Below are 23,967 nucleotides of genomic sequence, written 5' to 3' on the forward strand. Positions count from 1 at the left end.
TCTCCATAAGTCTATGTATTACATAAATAAATTAGTGTTGTACTGTAAAATAAACAAGGTTTTCAAAATGTTTAAGAAGCTTCATTTAAAATTAAATTTAAAATGTTGATCTTATGCTGCCGGCCCACTCAGCCCACTGCTGGTCTGGGGTTCTGTTCCACTAGGCCAGCAGCGTGCTGAGTGGGGCCTTCAGCCAGGACCCCAGCTGGCAAGGGTCTGGCAGGCAGAACCCCAGACCGGCAGCAGGCTGTGCGGGGCCAGCGGCTGGGACCCCAGTGGCTCAGCCCACTGCCGCTCAGGGGTTCCATGTGCCAGCTCCTGCCAGCTGGGATCCCGGCTGCCGGACCCGCTCAGCCTGCTGCCAGTCTGGGGTCCGTGTCCACATACAGTGGGTACCTACCTTCTCCCTGGTTCTGGCCCATTCTCTTCCTGTCTCTGCACTGAGCTGGGGGAGTGGAGGGCAGAGGAGAGCAAGCCAGGCTGAGCAGGATTTTTAATGGTACGCTGGAGTCTCGGCAGGCAGCAGCATGCCATTAAAAATCGGCTCACATGCCGTCTTTGGCACGCATGCTATAGGTTGCCGACCTCTGCTCCAGAGTCAAGTCATAGCAATTTCTATAGTGACCATCTAATGAATTTGCAAGCAGGTGCTGGAGCAGAAGCTGGCCTGAGGAAGCATTCACACCAAGCAAAGAAGTGCCAAGTACCAGAGGCTGATGTTCTCCCTCAACAGCTCAAATTTGCATCTTCGGAATAATTCTGCACAAGAATCAAATAACTTGGGTAAAAATTTATTTTACATACAGAACAGATCATTTTCTTTACAGGTGACTAGCAAGTCTGAAATTCCCAGAGCTCTGAACTGGAGAGCCAGGAGATTGCAGTTTAGGAATCAGACACAGGAGGTGGCTTTCAGCACCACACACTTTGATGGGGAACTGCAGAAAGTTTAACTGCACAACTCCAAGTCAGACTCAAGCCCCCACCACCTGTGTCGGGCTGACAAATGACCCCCGGCTGGTAGAGATCTTTCCAAAGTTTGACTCGCTGAGAAGGACGAAGCCTGGGAAGGTGCCAGGCACCATTTCAAGCTTCTTGTTTAATTCGACTCTCACAAAACTATACATGAAGGTGGTGGAACAACACAATCTCTGTGAAGTACAAAACATTAAGTTACAGGGCTGCAAACAAACAGGACAGCAACAACAGAAGGACCTTCCTAAGCTGGTTATTCTATGAGCAGCTGGTTCATGACTGATTTTATACCACGATCCTAATTCAAATGTACAGAGTACAAAAAATACTTTGACCAATATTCAGCCGTACCGGAACCAAGCAATCTACTAAAAGCAAGTATTACTCTAGAAGCCAATAAGTCCTTAAAAGCAGGGATGGGGCTGAGAAGACTTGCTCGTGCATAGCTGCCGCTGGACTCATTCGCGCTGCTCCATTTTTACTTTGGGAGGTCTCAGGAAGGTCCTGTTTTTTTTTTCTTTCTTCCCTTTTGTATTTGCCTGGAAGTTTCTCCAGCTGTCTACACGGCCATCTCGACTCTCCTGAACAGGACAAAGGAGGAGGAAGGGTTAACAAGAGCCAAGAATGGGTCACCTCCTACCAACTCCAGCAGATTGCAGGCATTTTCCTCTTTGCCTAGCAGAGGGAACTCCCCACAGAGATCCCCTAGCACAGTGGTCCCCAAACTGGGGTACACCCCCCAAAGGGGGCACGGAGGAACTTTCAAGGGGCACCGGGGGGATCCTTGGCCAGCCCCCACAGGGAGCGGGGAGGGAGTACCACTCGGCCCTGCTCTTGGCCCTGACTCCTGACTGTGGTTCTGGCCCCACTCTCGGACTCGGCTCCTGACCACAGCTTCTGAGCTGGCAAGAAGAAGGCTGCTAATTGGACGTATACACCTACCTAAAAGGAATCAAGCATTAATAGTATAAACAGGTGCCAGGATGGAACCAGAACAGTCCAGTATGAACACATTCCACAGAGATAAGGAGGTACAGGCTGACCCATCCTAAACAACAGGATCAAAAGGATAATACGATGGATAGACCTGTTTGTTCGAACCAACATGTACCAAGAGAGAGGCAGCACCCCAGCACGCAGAGGGGTTGTACCTCGATGCACCAGGAGGGTTGTGTAACTTGTTTGTACCTGTGTACAAAAGAATACATGCCTGGAACAATGTCTTTGTCTGGCCTAGGGTGCAGTGGAGTGTCCCACCACTGACTGAGCCGGTCCATTGTCAGGGGCACATATTCATAGTATGTCCTGTACAGTCTGTGGGAAACTATTACTGTGCTTCGTTTGACAATAAACCTGGCCATGTGCCTTTGTACCTTATGTCTGGGTCATTGGGGGTTCTCTCAGGGTTTGCTGTGTCAGCGATCTGCAGAGCCGGGACAGCACACAGAGGGAACACACACACGCAGCCGACTGTTATCATCATTGAACAGAGCAGAGCACACCAGTGCCGTCTGATGACATAGGAAACCATTTCTCACTGTCCAGGGACAGACAAGGCACTAACTGATCCTTTCCTTTCCTGACTCCTAGAATTCTAGGAAGCAGACTCAGACCGGAGCATGATGCGGCAGAGAGGAAAGCAAGACGTACATGAACAAATACTAGCAAGTCAGATGGAGACGCAGGAGGAGCATTACTAGAAAAGTTAATCCATCTTAAAATACAAACGTGGTCCAGTTTACATATAAAGTGCAGTTATTGTCTGGAACGCAACTGAATAAACGCGGTTCCTACTACAGAGACCTGCTCCCTATGTGAAGCTGCCAGAGCTACTGGCTTCAGTAACACAAAATGAGGTTAAATTACCCCGCAGAGCCTCACAGCTCTGGGAGGGAAGCTGGATTCCCCTTTGGCTCTCAGGCCAGAATGGTTCACCACATTCTGATTGCCAAACCTTTGCTGCTGGTGTTGATGCACATGCCAGAAAGAGCCTTGAGTGACCAGCAGGAGCATATACCACTGGCTGCCAGAAAGAGCTTTTTATTTGTGAACTCGGCGGGTTTGAAATGGAATCAGAGGAACATGGAACTTTAAGGTGCCATTTTCAGGGTCACTTTCCAGGTCCGAATCCTCATTTGAAGCAAAAACATTTGTCTTGCAGCACTGAGAGCTCAGAGGAGAACCTCTCCTAGAAACAAGAAACCTGAAACAACCTCAGCAAGGGTTTCCTCTCCAACAACACACACAGGCTCTGACCAAGAATTCACATGCTCTTCTGTCTCAAAAACTTCTCTCCCAGCTAGAGAGGAGGGTGTGTGTGTGTGGGGGGGTGGGTGTCAATTACTCCAGTTCCCAACATTAGCACACCTAGAGGGGAGCTCCACCTCTGCCCCCATTTGGTCTTTGATACTCTGTGCCTCTGGCAATCTCAGCAAATTGAGATGGCAATTTTTGTGACGCGAGCACCTGACCACCTGAAACTAGCCTGGGACCCACCAACTAATTCCACACTGGTTGTTGAACAGCCATCAGAGGTTAACTGTTATTGGTCACCAATGACCTGGGCTCAGAGGCAACCCAATCTCCTGACTTGGGGTAGATATCAGTCGGTGACCTGGAGGTGAAAGACACTGGACTGCAATTCACCAGACACCTACTCTCAGAAGGGGCAGTGAGACACCCTTCAGTACTCATGAGACACGCATGGGTCTGGTTTCTGCCCATCAAGAAGGCAGAAAACAGGTTCCTGTAGGATCCTTCACTAAAATGTGCCTACTTGGAGTGCCTCGTGCCTTCAGTGGATGGGGTGATCTTCCTTGTTCTTTGTGTACATGCTCTGCAGCCTACCCAAGAGCGGATATGACTCTCTAAATGCAGGTGGCAACTGGTTATGCTTGCAGATTACCTCAAAGTTCTTCTGCCATTCTCGCTCTCGCTTGGCTTTCTCTTGAGCCTCGATTTCCTCCTCTCTCTGTCGCTTCCTGTACAACAGGCCATAAAGCAATAGTTATGGACCCACCAGCATCTACATTAAAAAAGACACACAAAATCCCTCACCACAGAGACATCTGCTCTGATTGTAAAGGGGAGACTAACTGTTTATCAGAACAGATGGATGAAATACTCACTTCTAAGCATCTAGTAGGAGAAAAGTGCAATCTAAGGTAGCATTATTGATACAAGATCCTACTTGCAAACCATACAGATGACGAAAAAATTATATACATACACATATACATACACACACATATACATATACATACACACACGCACACTCCAGACCATACAAAAAACTGACTGGTGAGCCACCAAGACATGGATGTCACCAAAGGACATCACACAATACCCAAAAGATTTCAGGCACATAATTAACACTAGGAATTTAGCCCTTTGCACACAAACATACATGCCATTTTATGTAATTGTTCCTCTGGGAAATGCCAGTATCCTCAGTTTAAAATAACATTGTCTTTACAAACCAAGTCTCCACACCGTAAATTTACACACACAGAATTCTGCAGTCATGACACAGTCTCTCTTCTCAGTATACTTGAAAAAAGATCATCTTTCACACAGACAGAACTCCGATGTTGCTCATACCTTTCATGCATCTCTTTAGCCTCTCTCTCTTTCCTTTTAATTTCCAGTTCAGCAAAGAGCTTCATTGTTTGTTTGTATACAGCCTGTTTGAACTGTAAGCAACAGAACTTTATTTCAACAACATAATGTATCGTAATGTGGCTACATAAGCCTCTGTTTTACACTAGCCCTTCAGGTCTACAGTCTAGCATCCAGGGGTTATTAGGGACAAGTAAGAAGCTCCATATGAGACCCATAGTCAAAAGGCATTAATCATAATGTGGTGTGACACAAAAGCTCAACTCTTGGCATCCAAGTTAATGCATTTCCATTGACCTCCACAGGAGCTGACAGGTCAGCAGGCCACTCCAGCCTTCCCCTGCTACCTCAGGATCCCTGTTACCAGCAACTGCAGAGCCAGAGGAACGGGATAATGCTGCACAGAAACACTCTGGTCACACAGCCTATTGGGTATGGATGGCTGGAGTGAAGAAGTGCATCCCACTTCAGTTCTGCCATTGGTGGGAAAGGAAGGGGAAGCATGCAAGGGGGGGGGAGGGTACTTCCGCACAACGCCACTCTGCCCAAAATCCCTACCCAGCACCTCCTTCCACAGCAAGAGAGTCAAGTATCACCCAAGGTCAGAATCACGTACCTTTTGGAGGCCCACAGGACAGAATTTTAATGCTTAAAAAATTGTAATGCTCTTTTATTTACAAGGCAGCCAGCCTTAATAGCAACCCAACCTAATGGGAGGCATTGAGGAGCCATCTCACATTACGGCCTGCCTCAGAAAAGAGCTCTGTTAGCCTGCCATAGTCTTTTTTCCCTCCACTTTATTACTAAAGCACAGTCGGAGACAAAGCTCTCACTGACAAGCCCTGCTACCCTTCTGTTGAGTACTGCAATGTAGCCTTGTCTGCTGCTACAGAAAGGACAAGAGGTCACTACCCAGGTATTATGGACTTCACTGCAAAATCATTCTACACTAAAAAACATGCTGAAAAATGGGAAACCTGGGTTTAAATAAAAGAACCTTTACTAACCAACATACATAACAAGGAACTTCTAGAAACAAATAGAAAGTAAACAATGGTACTTCACTAAGGGCTCTTTATTAGCTGTCAAAAGAAAGTCCCTTTGTAAGAACAAAAGACTGAAACTAGAAGAACATCCTTTAGTTTCTAAATACCTATTGAAACATACGCTCTTCCAAGTCACAGACAAGTGTTCCTGCATCATTGTAGAAATAAAAACTGCTTAGCAGTCCCAGATTCCAAGGTCAGAAGGAACCACTGTGCTCACGTAGTTGACCTCTAGTCTGGAGTCATTGTGGATAGTTCTCTGAAAACATCCACTTAATGTGCAGCAGCAGTCACACAAGCTAACAATGTTAGGAACCATTAGGACAGTGATAGATAATAAGACAAAAAACATCATCACATACTATATAAATCCATGGTATGCCCACACCTTGAATACTAAAAGGAGTTCTTGTCACCCCATCTCAAAGAACAGATATTAGAATTGGAAAAGGTATAGAGACAAAAATGATTAGAAGAACAGCTTCCATACAAGGAGAGATTAAAAAGCCTGGGACTGTTCAGCTTAGAAGAGATGACTAAGGGCTGATATGACAGAGGTCTTCAAAATCCTGAATGGTAAGGAGAAAGTGAATGAGGATGTGTTATTTATCCCTTCACATAACAACAACAACTAGGGTCACCTGATAAAATGAACAGCCAACAGGTTTAAAACTAACAAAATGAAGTACTACTTCACACAACGCACAGTTGCCATGGGATGTTGTGAAAGCCAAATATAACTGGATTAAAAAAAGAATTAGATAAGTTCATGGAGGATAAGTCCATCAATGGCTGTTAGCCAAGATGGTCACAGATGCAACCCCTGTTCCAGGTGTCCCTAAACCTCCAAGTGCCAGAAACTGGGATGGGATGACTGGGAAGGGATCACTCAAAACTGCAGAGGGCCAAGAACAGATTCCTCTTTGACTTTCATCCGCTTTAAACAGTCCCAAAAATATCTGCTCTCATGCAACTTACTACTTCCGGATCATCCTCCTCTACGTTGGTTGGCTTTCCTTCCTTCTTTAACGACTTCTTTTTTTCTTTCACCTAAAGAGCGTCATACATCAGAACAAAAAGAGCATTTTATTGGTGTTAGGTTAGGGGTGTCCAGCTAATTCTGCAACCCCGACACACCATGTAACTAAGTGTTTTGCAGAGAGACCTTAACCTGAATTTGGTGTTTTACATTACATCCAAGTGTTAAGTATCACAGGGGTAGCCGTGTTAGTTTGTATCCACAAAAACAACAAAGAGTCTGGTAGCATCTTAAAGACTAACAGATTTATTTGGGCATAAGCTTTCATGGGGAAAAAACTCCACTTCTTCAGATGCATGGAGTGAAAATTACAGATACAGGCATAAATATATATTGGCACGTGAAGAACTGGCCTTCAACATTGGTTCTCCACTTATAAGGTAACTCCCTTCTCTTGATGTGCCAATATATATTTATGCCTGTATCTGTAATTTTCACTCCATGCATCTGAAGAGGTGGAGTTTTTTCCCCATGAAAGCTTATGCCCAAATAAATTTGTTAGTCTTTAAGGCGCCACTGGACTCCTTGCTATCCAAGCGTTGTGGCTCTATATACACACACACACACACACACACACACACACACACACACACGCTTACTTTGTACCAGTCTACTGAGAAGTTTCCCACAATCGCTATCAGAACAGATGAGTTTCTTGGTTTAGAGAGTCACTGAGGTTCCCCTTATCAGCCACTCTCTCCAGTTTAGTGTGTGTATGACTAAGCCTACCTTTCAGCTTCCTCCATCACTTTACAGGGCTTCTTCCCAAAATAAACCTGCCCCATTACACATCCAGTTCTAACCACCCTCTGCCTCCCTGTGTTTGTTCTGTATCATTCATTCTTAGAGTTTAAGGCCAAATGGGAACATTACACCATCTAGTCTGACCTTGAGTATATTGCAGGCCATTACATTTCACCCAGTTACCCCTGCTGAATTACTTGTGTTTAAGTTCATTCTCGCTCATGCAACTGGACTGTAGAGCTCCTTGGGGCACAGATCTGTTCTGGGTTTTGGACAGCTCACCTATTCTGCCTTTAGCATACACTGTGCTGTACAACTAAATGACAACAATTCTCTAAGCACCAAGGGCTGTCACACATGAAGTACTTACAGTATGTTCCACATATTCTTTCCCTGCCTGTATCACATCCAAGGCCCTCTTCTTTTGCTCCTGGTCCAGTAGCAACTTGTATGCTTTGTCCACAGCTGACAAGAACATAAGAACATAAGAGTGGCCATACTGGGTCAGAACAAAGGTCCATCTAGCCCAGTATCCTGTCTTCCAACAGTGGCCAATGCCAGGTGCCCCAGAGGGAATGACCAGAACAGGTAATCATGAAGTGATCCATCCCCGTCGCCCATTCCCATCTTCTGGCAGAGGCTAGGGACACCATCCCTGCCCATCCTGGCTAATAGCCACTGATGGACCTATCCTCCATGAATTTATCTAGTTCTTTTTTTAACTCTGTTATAGTCTTGGGGTTCATAATGTCTCTGGCAGAGTTTCACAGGTTGACTGTGCATTGTGTGAAAAAAATAATTCCTTGTGTTTGTTTTAAACCTGCTGCCTATTAATTTCATTGGGTGACCCCTAGTTCTTGTGCTATGAGGAGTAAATAACACTTTCTTATTTACTTTCTCCACACCAGTCATGATTTTATAGACCTCAATCATATTCCCCCTGAGTTGTCTCTTTTACAAGCTGAAAAGTCCCAGTCTCATTAATCTCTCCTCATATGGCAGCCCTTCCATATCCCTAATCATTTTGGCTGCCCTTCTCTGAATCTTTTCCAATTCTAATATATCTTTTTTGAGATGGGGCGACCAAATCTGCATGCAGTACTCAAGGTGTGGGCGTACCATGGATTTATATAGAGGCAACATGATATTTTCTGTATTATTATCTATCCCTTTCTTAATGATTCCCAACATTCTGTTTGCCTTTCTGACTGCCGCAGCACACTGAGTGGATATTTTCAGAGCTCCAAGATCTCTCTCGAATGGCAACATTATTTTATATCTATAGTTGAGATTATGTTTTCCAATGTACATTACTTTGCATTTATCAACATTGAATGTCACCTGCCATTTTGTTGCCCAGTCACCCAGTTTTGAGAGATCCTTTGTAGTGCTTCGCAGCCTGCCTGGGACTTAACTATCTTGAGTAGTTTTGTATCATCTGAAAATTTTGCGACCTCACTGTTTACCCCTTTTTCCAGATCATTTATGAGTATGTTGAATAGAACTGGGCCCAGTACAGACCCCCGGGGACACTACTATTTACCTCTCTCCGTTCTGAAAACTGACCATTTATTCCAACCCTTTGCTTCCTATCTTTTAACCAGGTACCAAACCATGAGAGGACCTTCCCTCTTATCCCATGACAGCTTACTTTGCTTAAGAGCCTTTGGTGAGGGACCACGTCAAAAGTTTTCTGAAAATCTAAGTACACTATATCCACTGGATCCCCCTTGTCTACATACCCAGTGAGCCCCTCAGAGAATTCCAGCAGATTGGTGAGGCATGATTTCTCTTTACAAAAACCATGTTGACTCTTCCACAACAAATTATGTTTATCTATGTGTCTGACAATTTTGTTCTTTACTAATATAATAATAATAATAATAATAATAATAATTGGGAGATATACCTATCTCCAAGAACTGGAAGGGACCTTGAAAGGTCATCGAGTCCAGCCCCTTGCCTTCACTAGCAGGACCAAGTACTGATTTTTGCCTCAGATCCCTAAGTAGCCCCCTCAAGGATTGAACTCACAACCCTGGGTTTAGCAGGCCAATGCTCAAACCACTGAGCTAGTTTCAACCAGTTTCCTGGTAGTGAAGTCAGGCTTACTGGCATGTAATCGCCAGGGTCACCTCTGGAGCCCTTTTTAAAAACTGGCATCACATTAGCTATCCTCCAGTCATTTGGTACTGATTTAAATGATAGGTGACAGACTACAGTTAGTAATTCTGCAACTTCACATTTGAGTTACTTCACAACTCTTGGCTGAATACCATCTGGCCCTAGTGACTTATTACTGTTAATTTATCAATTTGTTCCAAAACCTCCTCTAATGACACCTCAATCTGAGACAGTTTTTCAGATTTGTCACCTAAAAAGAACAGCTCAGATTTGGGAACTCCCTCATATCCTCAGCCGTGAAGACCGAGGCAAAGAATTAATTTAGTTTCTCCGCAATGGCCTTCTTGTCCTTGAATGCTCCTTTAGCTTCAAGATCGTCCAGTGGCCCCACTGGTTGTTTAGCAGGCTTCCTGCTTCTGATGTACTTAAAAAAAAATTTTGCTATGACTCTGACTCTTCGGCTAGCCGTTCTTCAAATTATTTTTTGGCCTTCCCAATTATATTTTTACACTTCATTTGCAAGAGTTTGTGCTCCTTTCTATCTTCCTCACTAGGAGTTAACTTCCACTTTTTAAAGGATGCCTTTTTGCCTCTCACTGCTTCTTTTACTTCGTTGTTAGCCACAGTGGCACTTTTTTGATTCTCTTAATATATTTTTTTAATTTGTGGTACATATTTAAGTTGGGCCTCTATGGTGTCTTTAAAAAGTTTCCATGCAGCTTGCAGGGATTTGACTTTTTGCACTGTACCTTTTAATTTCTCTTTCACTAACTTCCTCATTTTTGTGCAGTCTCCCTTTTTTAAATTAAATGCTATAGTGCTGGGCTGCTGAGGTGTTTTCCCTGCCACAGAGATGTTAAATTGAATTATATTTTTTCACTATTACCAAGCGATCCAGCTATATTCACCTCTTGGACCAGATCCTGTGCTCCACTTAGGACTAAATCAAGAATTGCCTCTCCTCCTGTGGATTCCAGGACTAGCTGCTCCAAGAGGCAGTCATTTAAGGTGTCAAAAAACTCTCTCTGCATGCTGTCCTGAAGTGACAAGTACCCAGTCAAGATGGGGATAGTTGAAATCCCCATTGAGTTTTTTTTTTAATAGCTTCTCTAATGTCCCTGAGCATTTCAAAGTCACTATCACCATCCTAGTCAAGTGCTCGGTAGTATATACCTACTTCTATATTCTTATTATTAGAGCATGGAATTGCCATCCATAGAGATTCTATGGTACAGTTTGGTTCATTTAAGATTTTTACTTCATTTGATTCTATGCTTTCTTTCACATATAGTGCCACTCCCCCACCAGCATGACCTGTTCTGTCCTTCCAATATATTTTGTACCCTGTTATTACTGTGTCCCATTGATTACCCTCATTCCACCAAGTTTCTGTGATGTCTATTATATCAATACCCTCATTAAATACGAGGCACACTAGTTCACCCATCTTATTATTTAGACTTCTATCATTTGTATATAAGCACTTTAAAAATATGTCACTTTTTAGCTGTCTGCCATTACGTGATGTAATGGAATGGGACTTTAATTTGACAAAAAACACATTCACAAAACACTACGAGTTTTAGTTACTATGTGATTTTTGTATACTTTTTCCAGGGATCTCCTAGGTCAGTCACAACTTGACTAGCTAGAAGAACTTATCATCAATACAGACTCCAATGGCAAAGACCTTCCTTGGGCCACATTTAGGATTCATTAGGCTTGAAATTGTCAGTCCCAGTAGGTGGTAGGGTTTTAGAGCACCAGGTAGTTAGTTTTATGCTGCATGACTCCTACTGGCTTTAGCGCAAAGTGTGTGGCTAAAACCCACAAAACACTGCCCTCACACTGTGCACATGTTTTTCTACTCCAGTTAGAGAAGTCCCACTAGATCTATACAGCCACTTGAGTTTCAATTTGTCTATTATCAGACTGTAACAAAGCAACTGCTGCCACCTAGAGGAATTCTGCAGCTATAAGAGAAAGTAATCATACTGAATATCTGTATTTCTCTCTCTCTCTCCAAACGCATCTACACTCAAGGCCCAGTTTGCAGTTCCTCACCATCCAGGGAAGAGAACAAGTTCTCTCCTGATCTAATAAATTAAAACATTAAAACCAGCTAAGGAGAAACATCAGTACAATAGCACCAGATGTGACACTGTCAGGGACATTACCTTCAAATGCCTTCTGGGCTCTTTCAGCATCATCTTGATTTTTGTCAGGATGTACCAATATGGATAACTACAAAAAACGAGAAAGTAATGGAAGATTAGAATAGTTTTTACAGATAATGGATATTTCATAGATGCCTCCATGGAAAAAAGCACTCTTTCTGAGGTAAGCGACAGGAGAAAAGCATCAGCTAAAAAGGTATCACACTGCTTATATAGCACAGGATTCTCTCCTAGTGAAGAGAAAATTGACTCACTTGAGCTTCCCCACTTAGTGTAGTATCAGTAAAGGTATGAAGAGGACACTCTAACCAGTGGCAGCTTTACGGCTAAATTTAGGTGGGCATCATGATTCCACAGATCCACATGGGCTCAATAAAAGCGCTTCTGACAGAAGGCTCACTCCTTAGCTTGTGCTGATTACAATGTAGAACAAACACCCTTCCTTAAGTCCCACTGCTCCAGAAGCTCCTGTCCACTGCCTAGCTCAAAACTCTGCTGCACACAGATATGGCCTACTCCTCAGTGAGGTTATTTCTAGGGCACAGGATATTTCAGATGAAAGGCCTGAACACCCTCTCTCTGCAAGGGATGCAAAGTGCAGAGAATTAAGATCAGCAAGTCATAGACATTGAGAAATAACTCCAGGCATCCTGACTCCCAGCCCCATGCTCATTTCCTCAGGCCATAGGAGTATCTGGGGGAGATGCAATGCAACCGTTGGGAGTAGAATCCCCTTCACCACATCCTGTTCTCCCACAATACCGGGAAGTTCCCTGGCAGGGTAAGAAAGTTGTTCTGCAAAAGTCAGGTGCTCACTGGACTCCTTAGCTACACATACAATCCATCATTAGGGCAGGGTCATGGACTTTGCTAACATAAATATGCACTGAGCACTTCAACACTCTCTTGGTCAAACCAAGACCAGTTTCTTCTCAGACCAGGCCATGCACTGCTCTGCAGCAAAGGCTATTTCCCCGCCAACATGCAGCCTTCATACCTCAGCCATTACAGATAGCAAGAGCTGCTCCAAAAAAGTGCAAGGGCTACTCCCTACTGGGCATTCTCCTTATGCTATACACAGCTGACCCAGCTTTGTTCAAGTTCTCAAGGTCCCTCCAGAGACATTCGGCACTACGCTAGACCAACACAATGGCCACATACCTGCCGGAATCTCTTCTTTATTTCTTCATCTGTGACATCAGGATCCATCTGTAGTACCTAGAAGTACCCACAGCAGAGAGAGTTTCATGACAGGCACCAATTGTCAGGTTCCCTGCGGCCCAGCCCTGTAACACCTGTTTCACTGGCATACAGGGACAAAAAGTCAGTCAGCGGGGGCATGGCTGAAGCATGTTGCTGTTCCAGTCTCCAGCTGGCCTCAGTATCTCAATGATGCAAAGGTGCCAGGAAGCCACCTTTAGCTGCTAACTGCAATTTCAGCCTTGCAGTACAGCTCAACTTGTTTAGAATAGAAAACTGGAGTTGGTGGTATTTAGTGAAATACTGGCAGGTTAAGTCATTTTTAACAACCTGTTTCCTGACCAAAATTACTAATATCACTTTTGATTATTGATCTGATGGAATAGCTATGACAGTCTCTACCATTAATAGTGTTTGTTTAATTTACGCATTTTTCTCATCTTGAAATGAAAACAGACTAGTGAGTTTCACTGCCTGGTTCTAGAGCAGTGGTTGGCAACCTTTCAGAAGTGGCGTGCCGAGTCTTCATTTATTCACTCTAACTTAAGGTTTCGCATGCAAGGAATACATTTATGGTTTGTAGAAGGTCTCTTTTTATAAGTCTATAATATATAACTAAACTATTGTTGCATGTAAAGTAAATAAGGTTTTTAAAACGTTTAAGAAGCTTCATTTAAAATTAAATTCAAATGCAGTGCCCCCCGGACTGGTGGCCAGGACCCGGGCAGTGTGAGTGCCGCTGAAAATCAGCTTGTGTGCCACCTTCGGCACTCATGCCATAGGTTGCCTGCCCCTGTTCTAGTGTGACAGCCTTGCAGTCCAGAGTTTGGAAGTTTGTCCAAGGAAGTGCCCATTAGGGTGTATTTGAATTTAGGAAATCTCTCTTATGAACTGGTCTGCTGAATGAAAGATCTGTGGAACATCTGTGCTAGCTCAACTCTTGAGTCTATAGGCACCGCCGTGGATGATGTTAAATAATGAAATTGGAAATTAACTTTAATTCCAGGAAAAAAGCCTCTGTGTAGCTGTTGGATTTCACAGGGTTTTCTGAAAACATGTGTCCACTTTCTAACCAAGTGTCAGGATTCTGTGCAGAACTATTCTGCAGACTCACACTGGCAGACAGAGCAATTGGGCTCCTCTTCAGCTCAAACTCAGGAACGGGGAAGGCTGAGAGTTTCTCAGGCTAGAGACAGGAACAGGAGATCCTGCACACAGGCACCCTCAGAAGAGTCAATTCAGGCTAATGTTTGTTATATGTACAGTACAGCTTCAATGCTTTGCTACATCATGAATGCATGATGCAGTGCCAAAGGGGGCACACTCTCATTTCACATATCTTGTTGATCCTCTAAAGTGCCAGAGGTAACTGACCTGAATTTGCTTACTGCCCTGAAAATTACCTAAAACTTTATTCCAAGAAGCAATCTGTTCTAAAGCTTTGCTTCAGACTCCAAAATAAAATGCACAAGCAGTAAATACCAATGGAGTCGAGTCTGACAAGACCAAAAGCTGGTGAGACAGTCGTGTTATACCCTCACCCAAAAGATGCCAGCCATAAACCTGCCAAGTCTCCCAGTGATACAGCATACCAGTGAAACCTGCCAAAAGGAGGTGCATATACAGCTTGTGCCTCTTATTGGCTGAGCAGGGAACGTGAGGACACAGTCTGTCTGGTGAACCCTTGCTATCCGGAACTATGCCTGGATGTATTTTTCAACCGTTATTAAATATCCAGTAGGTACACAAGGATCTCTAAGTAGGAGTCAGTAATACAGAGAGGGCTCAAACTTACTTCAAATGGATTCAGGTTGAAATAGGAGGATCCAGGTCGGGTCAGTCTCTCAATCTGGTTTTTTGGCGTTAAAACAGAGTCACGCTTTTCGATCTGCTTCACCTGGAGAGGACACTTCATTAACCGAGTGATCACCACATAATTAGTTGCATTCTGATATGACCACCATGACAGAGGGTTTCATTCAAAGGCAACCTACACAACATCCCACCCAGACTCAGGTTTGCAGCCACTAGCGCAGTGGGGACTTTCCTTGCTCAGGTATTTGCTAAGCTCACTTTATTCTTCTGCTGCATGCTATAGAACAATGCTCTCTCTTCACCTTCTCTATCTCCTCAGCCACAACAGTCCAGATACTGCTTTTGCTTCTTCCTGAACTAACCTGTTCAGCAGCTGTGCCCATACCACCTGATTCCTGACATCCTAACAATGTTGCTCACCTTCAGCCTTTATCATTCTCTAAGCTATATAAACCGCCCCTTAAGGTCTTTCTACACACAAACCTTCATGGGTTTAACTAGAGGTGTGGTTTTAAACTGATTTAATTAAGCTGGCACATATGTGTGTGCAGATTTATTTATTTAAGAGTGGGCTAATTTTGGTTCATCTTACTATTTTTTTCTTCTCCACAGGATTAAGCTAAACTGAAATAAGAGTGTCCACATACATACATTGGTTCAAATGAACCAGTTTAAAAGTCAATTTAAGTTAAACCAACACAATATAAGAACAGCCATACTGGTTCAGACCAAAGGTCCACCTAGCCCACTATCTTGTTTTCTCACCGTGGCCAATGCCAGGTGCTTCAGAGGGAATGAACAGAACAGGTAATCAAGTGATCCATCCCATCACCCATTCTGACAAACAGTGGCTAAGAACACCACTCATATGCAGACAGTGCTCATGTTAAACTGATGCAAGTTTATGTGAAGATAAAGCTTAACAATTAGGAAAAAGAAAAGAAAATCCTCTGCACTTGAGTGGGATGGCAGATTGTCTAAGAGGCCAAGTGATGAGGCGGAACAGATTCAGCAATGGTGCAGTGCTCAGCGTGCACACACAAAGCCGCTTTCAGCACAAGTATAATGAAAAAGGGGAGCTGTCTGAAGTGTACATTTCCCACTGAGTGTGATCCTCAAAATACAGTGTACTGTATGTACAACTAAAATATCACACATCAGGACCCCTTCATTTGCAACAAGGGAGGTGAGATGAGCCCCCTCTTGACAAGGAAGGGAAAGACCCCTCTGACCCGCAGCTTTTAGGTCACCTTGAGAGCTTGGAACAGAGATTCAGCACCCTTCATCTGTCCTCATCATTTACACTCTTCACTCTGCTACCCTATAACATGCATTCTGCTGGTTTATCTCCTACTTTGTTACAGTGGCCAGCATACACTGGAATGTAATAAATGCCTTATCCAGTACCATGTTACTCTGACATAGGTAACTTGTTAGTTACCTTCCTTTGGGGTTTTGTTGGGTTTTTGTTTGTTTGCTTGTTTTTTTTTTTTTTTTTGGGGTGGGGGGAGGTAGCATAAGGATGTAGTCCACTTTAAAAAAAAAAAAAAAAAGGCAAAACCATTCTTATGTCAGAAAAAAGCAAGCGGTGCATTTGGGAAGCTGGTCGGTCTCACTGGCTGAAACACTGTAGATAATGTACAGTCGGCTAGTTGCTGCCATTGACACTAATGTTGCCTCTCTCCACGTTGTTTCTCTTCTAGGGGTCTGTCTTTATGAACAAAGTCTAGAAAAAGTCAGCGGGGGAAGGCAAAGCGAAGCCTCCCACAGTGATTCCAGCCCCATCCTCTGCAGAATCCAGCTTTGCATTGAAAGGAAAAATGAAGCTTTTTAGGGCGCAGGCGATTGAAGCCGGAGGCCCAGGCCTGCGGCCAGGGACCCGAAAATCGGGGCTGATGGCCAGCAGCGCTCCTCGGCCGGCAGTGGGGGCGGGGCTGCCAGACCCACGAGCCCGCGGGGATAACACCGGCCGGGCCCGGCTCGCAGCGGCTCTGCAGGGCTCGGGCAGCTGCCCAACTGCCCCCGCGGCGGCTTGTCCGGGAGAGGCCCGGGCCGGGCAGAGCCTCGGCAGCCCAGAGCTACGGGGGGGCCGCCCCGCCCCGCCCGGGGAGCCCCACGGCCCGCGCAGGTACCTCGCTGTAGAAGGTGAGAAACGCCTCCTCGGCGGTGGCCCCCGCCCCGCGCTCCCCCGGAGCCGCCATCGCCCGCGCCACGTGACGCCGACACCGTGCCCAACAGGGGCCGTCACCCGTCACGTGATAGGAGCTCGGATCACGCAAACACGCCCCGCCCTAGCCGGGCCCCGCCTCCTGCTCGCTGCTGGGGGAGGGCGAAAGGCCCCGCCCAGCCCGAGGGGCGGCCCCGCTTGTTCTGGGCGGGACCAGTGATTCCCCCTCCCCCCCGTTCTGTGGCTAGTCACGTGCCGGTTTGGTGACTGCTTGGTCGTGTGATTGGAACACTGGTACCCGCTGGGAGCAGGGCGCCCGCGGGCTCGTCTTGTGTGAAGAGCAGCCCGCTTCTGTTCTCTCAAACCTGCTGCCTGTTAATGTGGGGGTGACGCTAGTGCCTGTGTTGTGTGAAGAGCAGCCCGCTTCTGTTCTCTTCAACCTGCTTCCTGCTAATCTGGGGGTGACGCTAGTGCCTGTGTTGTGTGAAGAGCAGCCCGCTTCTGTTCTCTCAAACCTGCTGCCTGTTAATGTGGGGGTGACGCTAGTGCCTGTGTTGTGTGAAGAGCAGCCCGCTTCTGTTCTCTCAAACCTGCTTCCTGCTAATCTGGGGGTGACGCTAGTGCCTGTGTTGTGTGAAGAGCAGCCCGCTTCTGTTCTCTTCAACCTGCTTCCTGCTAATCTGGGGGTGACGCTAGTGCCTGTGTTGTGTGAAGAGCAGCCCGCTTCTGTTCTCTCAAACCTGCTGCCTGTTAATGTGGGGGTGACGCTAGTGCCTGTGTTGTGTGAAGAGCAGCCCGCTTCTGTTCTCTCAAACCTGCTGCCTGTTAATGTGGGGGTGACGCTAGTGCCTGTGTTGTGTGAAGAGCAGCCCGCTTCTGTTCTCTCAAACCTGCTGCCTGTTAATGTGGGGGTGACGCTAGTGCCTGTGTTGTGTGAAGAGCAGCCCGCTTCTGTTCTCTCAAACCTGCTTCCTGCTAATCTGGGGGTGACGCTAGTGCCTGTGTTGTGTGAAGAGCAGCCCGCTTCTGTTCTCTTCAACCTGCTTCCTGCTAATCTGGGGGTGACGCTAGTGCCTGTGTTGTGTGAAGAGCAGCCCGCTTCTGTTCGTTCAAACCTGCTGCCTGCTAATCTGGGGGTGACGCTAGTGCCTGTGTTGTGTGAAGAGCAGCCCGCTTCTGTTCTCTCAAACCTGCTGCCTCTTAATGTGGGGGTGACCCTAGTGCCTGTGTTGTGTGAAGGGGTCGATAACATTTCCTTTTTCACACCAGTCAAGCTTTATAGCCCTCTGTCATAGCCCCCCTTAGTCATCTCTTCTGAGCTGAACATTCCCCCTCATTTTAATCTCTCCTCCTGTTTCATGTGTAAGCAGAGTCAGGATGAGCGCCACCCTGACATCTGGCGGTGAAGGGTAGAGAGTGTGCAAAGAATTTTAAGAATTTGCATTGGCATGCACCCCCCCACACACACTTAGCATAACCCCACAGCAGCTTGGGATGGGACTGCTTTGTGACAGAAATGACTCAGGGTATGTCTACATCTACAATTTTGCAGCGCTGGTTGTTACAGCTGTATTAGTACAGCTGTATAGGGCCAGCGCTGCAGAGTGGCCACACTTACAGCAACCAGCGCTGCAAGTGGTGTTAGATGTGGCCACACTGTAGCGCTGTTGGGCGGCTTCAAGGGGGGTTCGGGGAATGCGAGAGCAAACCGGGAAAGGAGACCAGCTTCGCCGTGGTTTGCTCTCGCGTTCCCCGAACCACCCTGCAAACCGCAGGGAAGGAGACCTACTTGCTTGGGGGTTTGGGGAACGAGAGAGCAAACCGGGAAAGGAGACCAGCTTCGCCGTGGTTTGCTCTCACGTTCCCCAACCCCCCCTGCAAACCGTAGGGAAGGAGACCTGCTTGTTCGGGGAACGCGAGAGCAAACCGGGGAAGGAGACCAGCTTCGCCGCGGTTTGCTCTCGCGTTCCCCGAACCACCCTGCAAACCGCAGGGAAGGAGACCTGCTTGTTCGGGGAACGCGAGAGCAAACCGGGGAAGGAGACCAGCTTCGCCGCGGTTTGCTCTCGCGTTCCCCGAACCACCCTGCAAACCGCAGGGAAGGAGACCTGCTTGCTCGGGTTCGGGGAACGCGAGAGCAAACCGGGGAAGGAGACCAGCTTGATTACCAGAGGCTTCCTCAGGTATGCTGCGATACCTGCTTATTCCACGGAGGTCAAGAAAAGCGCTGGTAAGTGTCTATACTTGATTACCAGCGCTGGATCCTCTACACCCGAGACAAAACGGGAGTACGGCCAGCGCTGCAAACAGGGAGTTGCAGCGCTGGTGGTGCCCTGCAGATGTGTACACCTCCTAAGTTGCAGCGCTGTAACCCCCTCACCAGCGCTGCAACTTTGTGATGTAGACAAGCCCTCAGCCTCAGTTGGGTGGTATTGCTAAACATGGGACATGGGTTCCAAAACCCCATGAATGGAGAGAGGTTGGGGACTGGTGTGTGTACCTGATGGTATGGGCCCCTTTTGAGGGCCTGGAACACCAATTGCACATCCTCCTCTCTCCAATGTTAAAGAGTAGAGCTAGTTTTTAATTCTACTAGGAGTCTATCTAGAGACTGCTGAGCTGAATTCATGTTGGGCCAATGGTGCATCAGCACCAGGGCTCCCCTACTAAGAGCTGAAATCACTGAAAGAGCTGAATTGAGATCACGGAGTGCTGTGCTAACTAGCGGGGGAGCCTGCAGACCTATTGCTAAGCGGCTGGCAGAGCAGAGCAGTTTGCAGCGTGTTGGAGCAGCCCACAGAACAGTGAGCGGAGTGAAGCGGTTTGCAGGGACGGCTGGAGGAGCGGCACAGCTGGTGTGGTGGAGCTGGTTGTGGTGAAGGCTGCAGCAGAACTCGACGGAGAGGCGGAGCAGTTGGCCCTGGTCCACGTAAGGTGCCCCTTAACACCCTATGTGGACTTCCCCCCCCTTTCCACCCAGGCGGGGGGGGGGGGTAAAACTCTGCAGATAAACTCTCGAATTCTGGGGTGGCATTGACCAGAGACTTTTGGGTTGTTGGACTTTGGGGTGATTGGACTTAAGACCCTAAGGAGAAAAGGACATTGCCAAACGTACCTGGGGGTGGGGGTTTTTTTTTGTTTGTTTATGGTTTGTGTTATAATCCTGTTTGTGGTGTTTCTCCAGTGGGATGCCACATTGTTTCCTTCCTTTATTAAAAAGATTCTGCTACTCAGACTCCGTGCTTGTGAAAGGGGAAGTATTGCCTCCTAGAGGCACCAAGGGGGGGTGGTATGTAAGTGTCCCAGGTCACTGGGTGGGGGTTCGAGCCAGTTATGCATGGTGTTATTGAAACGGAACCCCTGGATACTGAACGCGGCCCTTGTTGCTGGCAATTCAGAGGGGCAGAAGGGTTACACATACCCCTAATCATTTTAGTTGCCCATCTCTGTACCTTTTCCAATTCCAATATATCTTTTTTGCGGATGGGGTGACCAGATCTGCACACAGTATTCAATTCTATTTATACAGAGACAATATGATATTTTCTGTCTTATTATCTATCCCTTTCTTTATGATTTCCAACATTCTGTTTGCTTTTTTGACTGCTGCTGCACATTGAGTGGATGTTTTCAGAGGCCTGTGTTGATGAGTATCTGAGTGTCTGTTGGGGGACAGTTTGTTAGTTTGACCGCGTGTTTGATTGTTCCACGATCACTACTCCCAAGAGAAGGAGGAGGGTGGTGGTGGTCGGGACTCCCTCCTCAGGAGGACTGAGTCATCTATCTGCAGCCCCAGCCAAGAAAACTGAGAGATCTGCTGCTTGCCAGGAGCTAGTATTCACAATGTGACAGAGAGACTGCTGAAACTCATCAAGCCCTCGGATCGCTACCCTTCATGCTTCTCCACATGGGCACCAGTGATACTGCCAAGAATGACCTTGAGTGTATCACTGCAGACTACGTGGCTCTGGGAAGAAGTATAAAGGAGTTTGAGGTGCAAATGGTGTTCTTGTCCATCCTCCCTGTGCAAGGAGAAGGCATGGGTAGAGACCGTCGAATTGTGGAAGTCAACGAATGGCTATGCAGGTGGTGTCAGAGAGAAGGCTTTGGATTTTTCGACCATGGGATGGTGTTCCAAGGAGGAATGCTAGGTAGATATGGGCAGGGCCGGCTTTAGAAAGTGCAGGGCCCAATTCGAACAGTTTTGATGGGGCCCCGGCAGGGATGACTAAAAAAACCCAACACATGTAAAAAAACAGGTCTTTGATGGCACTGAAGGACCCACCGCCGAAGTGCCGCCGAAGACCTGGAGTGCCACCAGGTGAGTAAAAATTAAAAAGGCTCCTCTAGCCAGGGAAGGGATTTTCACTGGGCCTGGGGCCCTCTTAGGCACAGGGCTGGATTCAGGGGAATTGGTGGAAAAGGCCTAAAACCAGCCCTGGAGCCGAGCTCCGCCTAACGAAGAGAGGGAAGAGCATTTTCGCAAGCAGGCTAGCTAACCTACTGAGGAGAGCTTTAAACTAGGTTCACCAGGGGAAGGAGACCAAAGCCCTGAGGTAAGTGGGGAAATGGGATACTGGGAGAAAGCATGAGCAGGAGAGTGCAAGAGGGGAGGACTCCTGTCTCAGACTGAGAAAGCGGGACAATCAGCCAGTTACCTTAAGTGCCTATGCACAAATGCAAGAAGCATGGGAAACAAGCAGGGAGAACTGGAAGTCCTGGCATAGTCAAGGAACTATGATGTGATTGGAATAACAGAGACTTGGTGGGATAACTCACATGACTGGAGTACTGTCATGGATGGATATAAACTGTTAAGGAAGGACAGGCAGGGCAGGAAAGTTGTGGGAGCTGCACTTCATGTAAGAGAGGAGTATGACTGCTCAGAGTTCCGGTATGAAACTGCAGAAAAACCTGAGAATTATCCGGATTAAGTTTAGAAGTGTGAGCAACAAGGGTGATATCGTGGTGAGAGTCTGCTATAGACCAGGAGGTGGACCAGGCTTTCTTCTGGCAACTAGCAGAAGTTACTAGATTGCAGGTCCTGGTTCTCATGGGAGACTTTAATCACCCTGATATCTGCTGGGAGAACAATACAGCAGTGCAGACAATCCAGGAAGTTTTTGGAAAGTGTAGGGGACAATTTCCTGGTGCAAGTGCTAGAGGAACCAACTAGGAGCAGAGCTCTTCTTGACCTGCTGCTCACAAACCAGGAAGAATTAGCAGGGGAAACAAAAGTGTATGAGAACCTGGGAAGCAGTGACCATGAGATGGTCGAGTTCAAGATCCTGAGGCAAGGAAGAAAGGAGAGCAGCAGAATATGGACCCTGGACTTCAGAAAAGCAGACTTTGACTCCCTCAGGGAACTGATGGGCAGGATCCCTGGGAGAATAATATGAGGGGCAAAGGAGTCCAGGAGAGCTGGCTGTATTTTAAAGAATTTTTATTGAGCTTGCAGGAACAAACCATCCCAATGTGTAGAAAGAATAGTAAATATGGCAGGCGACCAGCTTGGCTTAACAGTGAAATCCTTGCTGATCTTAAACACAAAAAAGAAGCTTACAAGAAGTGGAAGATTGGACAAATGACCAGGGAGGAGTATAAAAATATTGCTCAGGCATGCAGGAGTGAAATCAGGAAGGCCAAATCACACTAGGAGTTGCAGCTAGCAAGAGATGTTAAGAGTAACAAGAAGGTTTTCTTCAGGTATGTTAGCAACAAGAAGAAAGTCAAGGAAAGTGTGGGCCCCTTACTGAATGAGAGAGGCAACCTAGTGACAGAGGATGTGGAAAAAGCTAATGTACTCAATGATTTTTTTGCCTCTGTCTTCACGAACAAGGTCAGCTCCCAGACTGCTGCACTGGGCAGCACAGCATGGGGAGGAGGTGACCAGCCCTCTGTGGAGAAAGAAGTGGTTCAGGGCTATTTAGAAAAGCTGGACGAGCACAAGTCCATGGGGCCGGATGCCCTGCATCCGAGGGTGCTAAAGGAGTTGGCGAATGTGATTGCAGAGCCATTGGCCATTATCTTTGAAAACTTATGGTGATTGAGGGAGGTCCCGGATGACTGGGAAAAGGCTACTGTAGTGCCCATCTTTAAAAAAGGGAAGGAGGAGGATCTGGGCAACTACAGGCCAGTCAGCCTCACCTCAGTGCCTGGAAAAATCATGGAGCAGGTCCTCAAGGAATCAATTCTGAAGCACTTAGAGGAGAGGAAAGTGATCAGGAACAGTTAGCATGGATTTACCAAGGGCAAGTCATGCCTGACTAACCTAATTGCCTTCTATGAGGAGACAACTGGGTCTGTGGATGAGGGGAAAGCAGTGGATGTGTTATTCCTTGACTTTTGATACAGTCTCCCACAGTATTCTTGCCAGGAAGTTAAAGAAGTATGGGCTGGATGAATGGACTATGAGGTGAATAGAAAGCTGGCTAGATCGTCGGGATCAATGGCTCCATGTCTAGTTGGCAGCCGGTATCATGTGAAGTGCCCCAAGGGTCGGTCCTGGGGACGGTTTTGTTCAATATCTTCATTAATGATCTGGAGGATGGCGTGGACTGCACTCTCCGCAAGTTTGCAGATGACACTAAACTGGAAGGAGTGGTAGATACGCTGGAGGGTAGGTATAGGATACAGAGGGACCTAGACAAATGAGAGGATTGGGCCAAAAGAAACCTGATGAGATTCAACAAGTGCAGAGTCCTCCACTTAGGACGGAAGAATCCCATGCACTGCTACAGACTAGGGACCAAATAGCTAGGCAGCAGTGCTGCAGAAAAGGACTTGGGGTTACAGTGGACGAGAAGCTGGACATGGGTCAACAGTGTGCCCTTGTTGCCAAGAAAACTAATGGCATTTTGGACTGTATAAGTAGGAGCATTGCCAGCAAATTGAGGGACGTGATCATTCCCCTCTATTCAACATTGGTGAGGCCTCATCTGGAGTACTGTGTCCAGTTTTGGGCCCCACACTACAAGAAGGATGTGGAAAAATTGGAAAGAGTCCATCGGAGGGCAACAAAAATGATTAGGGAGCTGGAGCACATGATTTATGAGAAGAGGC

General features: G+C 46.6%; 2 protein-coding genes across 2 annotated transcripts in view; both read right to left on the reverse strand.

Annotated features, from left to right (window-relative positions):
* The window catches only part of PTAFR (platelet activating factor receptor), a 566,600-nt gene that overhangs the window by 62,645 nt on the left and 479,988 nt on the right, over positions 1-23,967 (reverse strand). The gene's annotated exons all lie outside the window — the stretch shown is intronic.
* Positions 776-16,959, reverse strand: DNAJC8 (DnaJ heat shock protein family (Hsp40) member C8). The gene is made up of 9 exons (XM_050932374.1): positions 16,871-16,959; positions 14,719-14,820; positions 12,885-12,941; positions 11,724-11,790; positions 7,793-7,887; positions 6,618-6,689; positions 4,576-4,667; positions 3,881-3,956; positions 776-1,556 (listed from the first exon to the last, which is right to left on the reverse strand). The coding sequence occupies exons 1-9, from the start codon at positions 16,937-16,939 to the stop codon at positions 1,434-1,436; spliced, it is 753 nt and encodes a 250-aa protein (XP_050788331.1). The 5' UTR covers positions 16,940-16,959; the 3' UTR covers positions 776-1,433.

The sequence above is a fragment of the Gopherus flavomarginatus genome, chromosome 22 (genome assembly GCF_025201925.1).
Source record: "Gopherus flavomarginatus isolate rGopFla2 chromosome 22, rGopFla2.mat.asm, whole genome shotgun sequence".
NCBI classification, from domain to species: Eukaryota; Metazoa; Chordata; order Testudines; family Testudinidae; genus Gopherus; species Gopherus flavomarginatus.

Excerpts from the sequence above, each read along its gene's own strand:
- DNAJC8 (XM_050932374.1), bottom strand. The coding sequence starts at position 16,939 with ATGGCGGCTCCGGGGGAGCGCGGGGCGGGGGCCACCGCCGAGGAGGCG. Across the intron at positions 14,821-16,870 it reads TTCTCACCTTCTACAGCGAG|GTGAAGCAGATCGAAAAGCG; the intron begins GTACCTGCGCGG and ends TGTCCTCTCCAG. Across the intron at positions 12,942-14,718 it reads TCAACCTGAATCCATTTGAA|GTACTACAGATGGATCCTGA; the intron begins GTAAGTTTGAGC and ends GGGTACTTCTAG.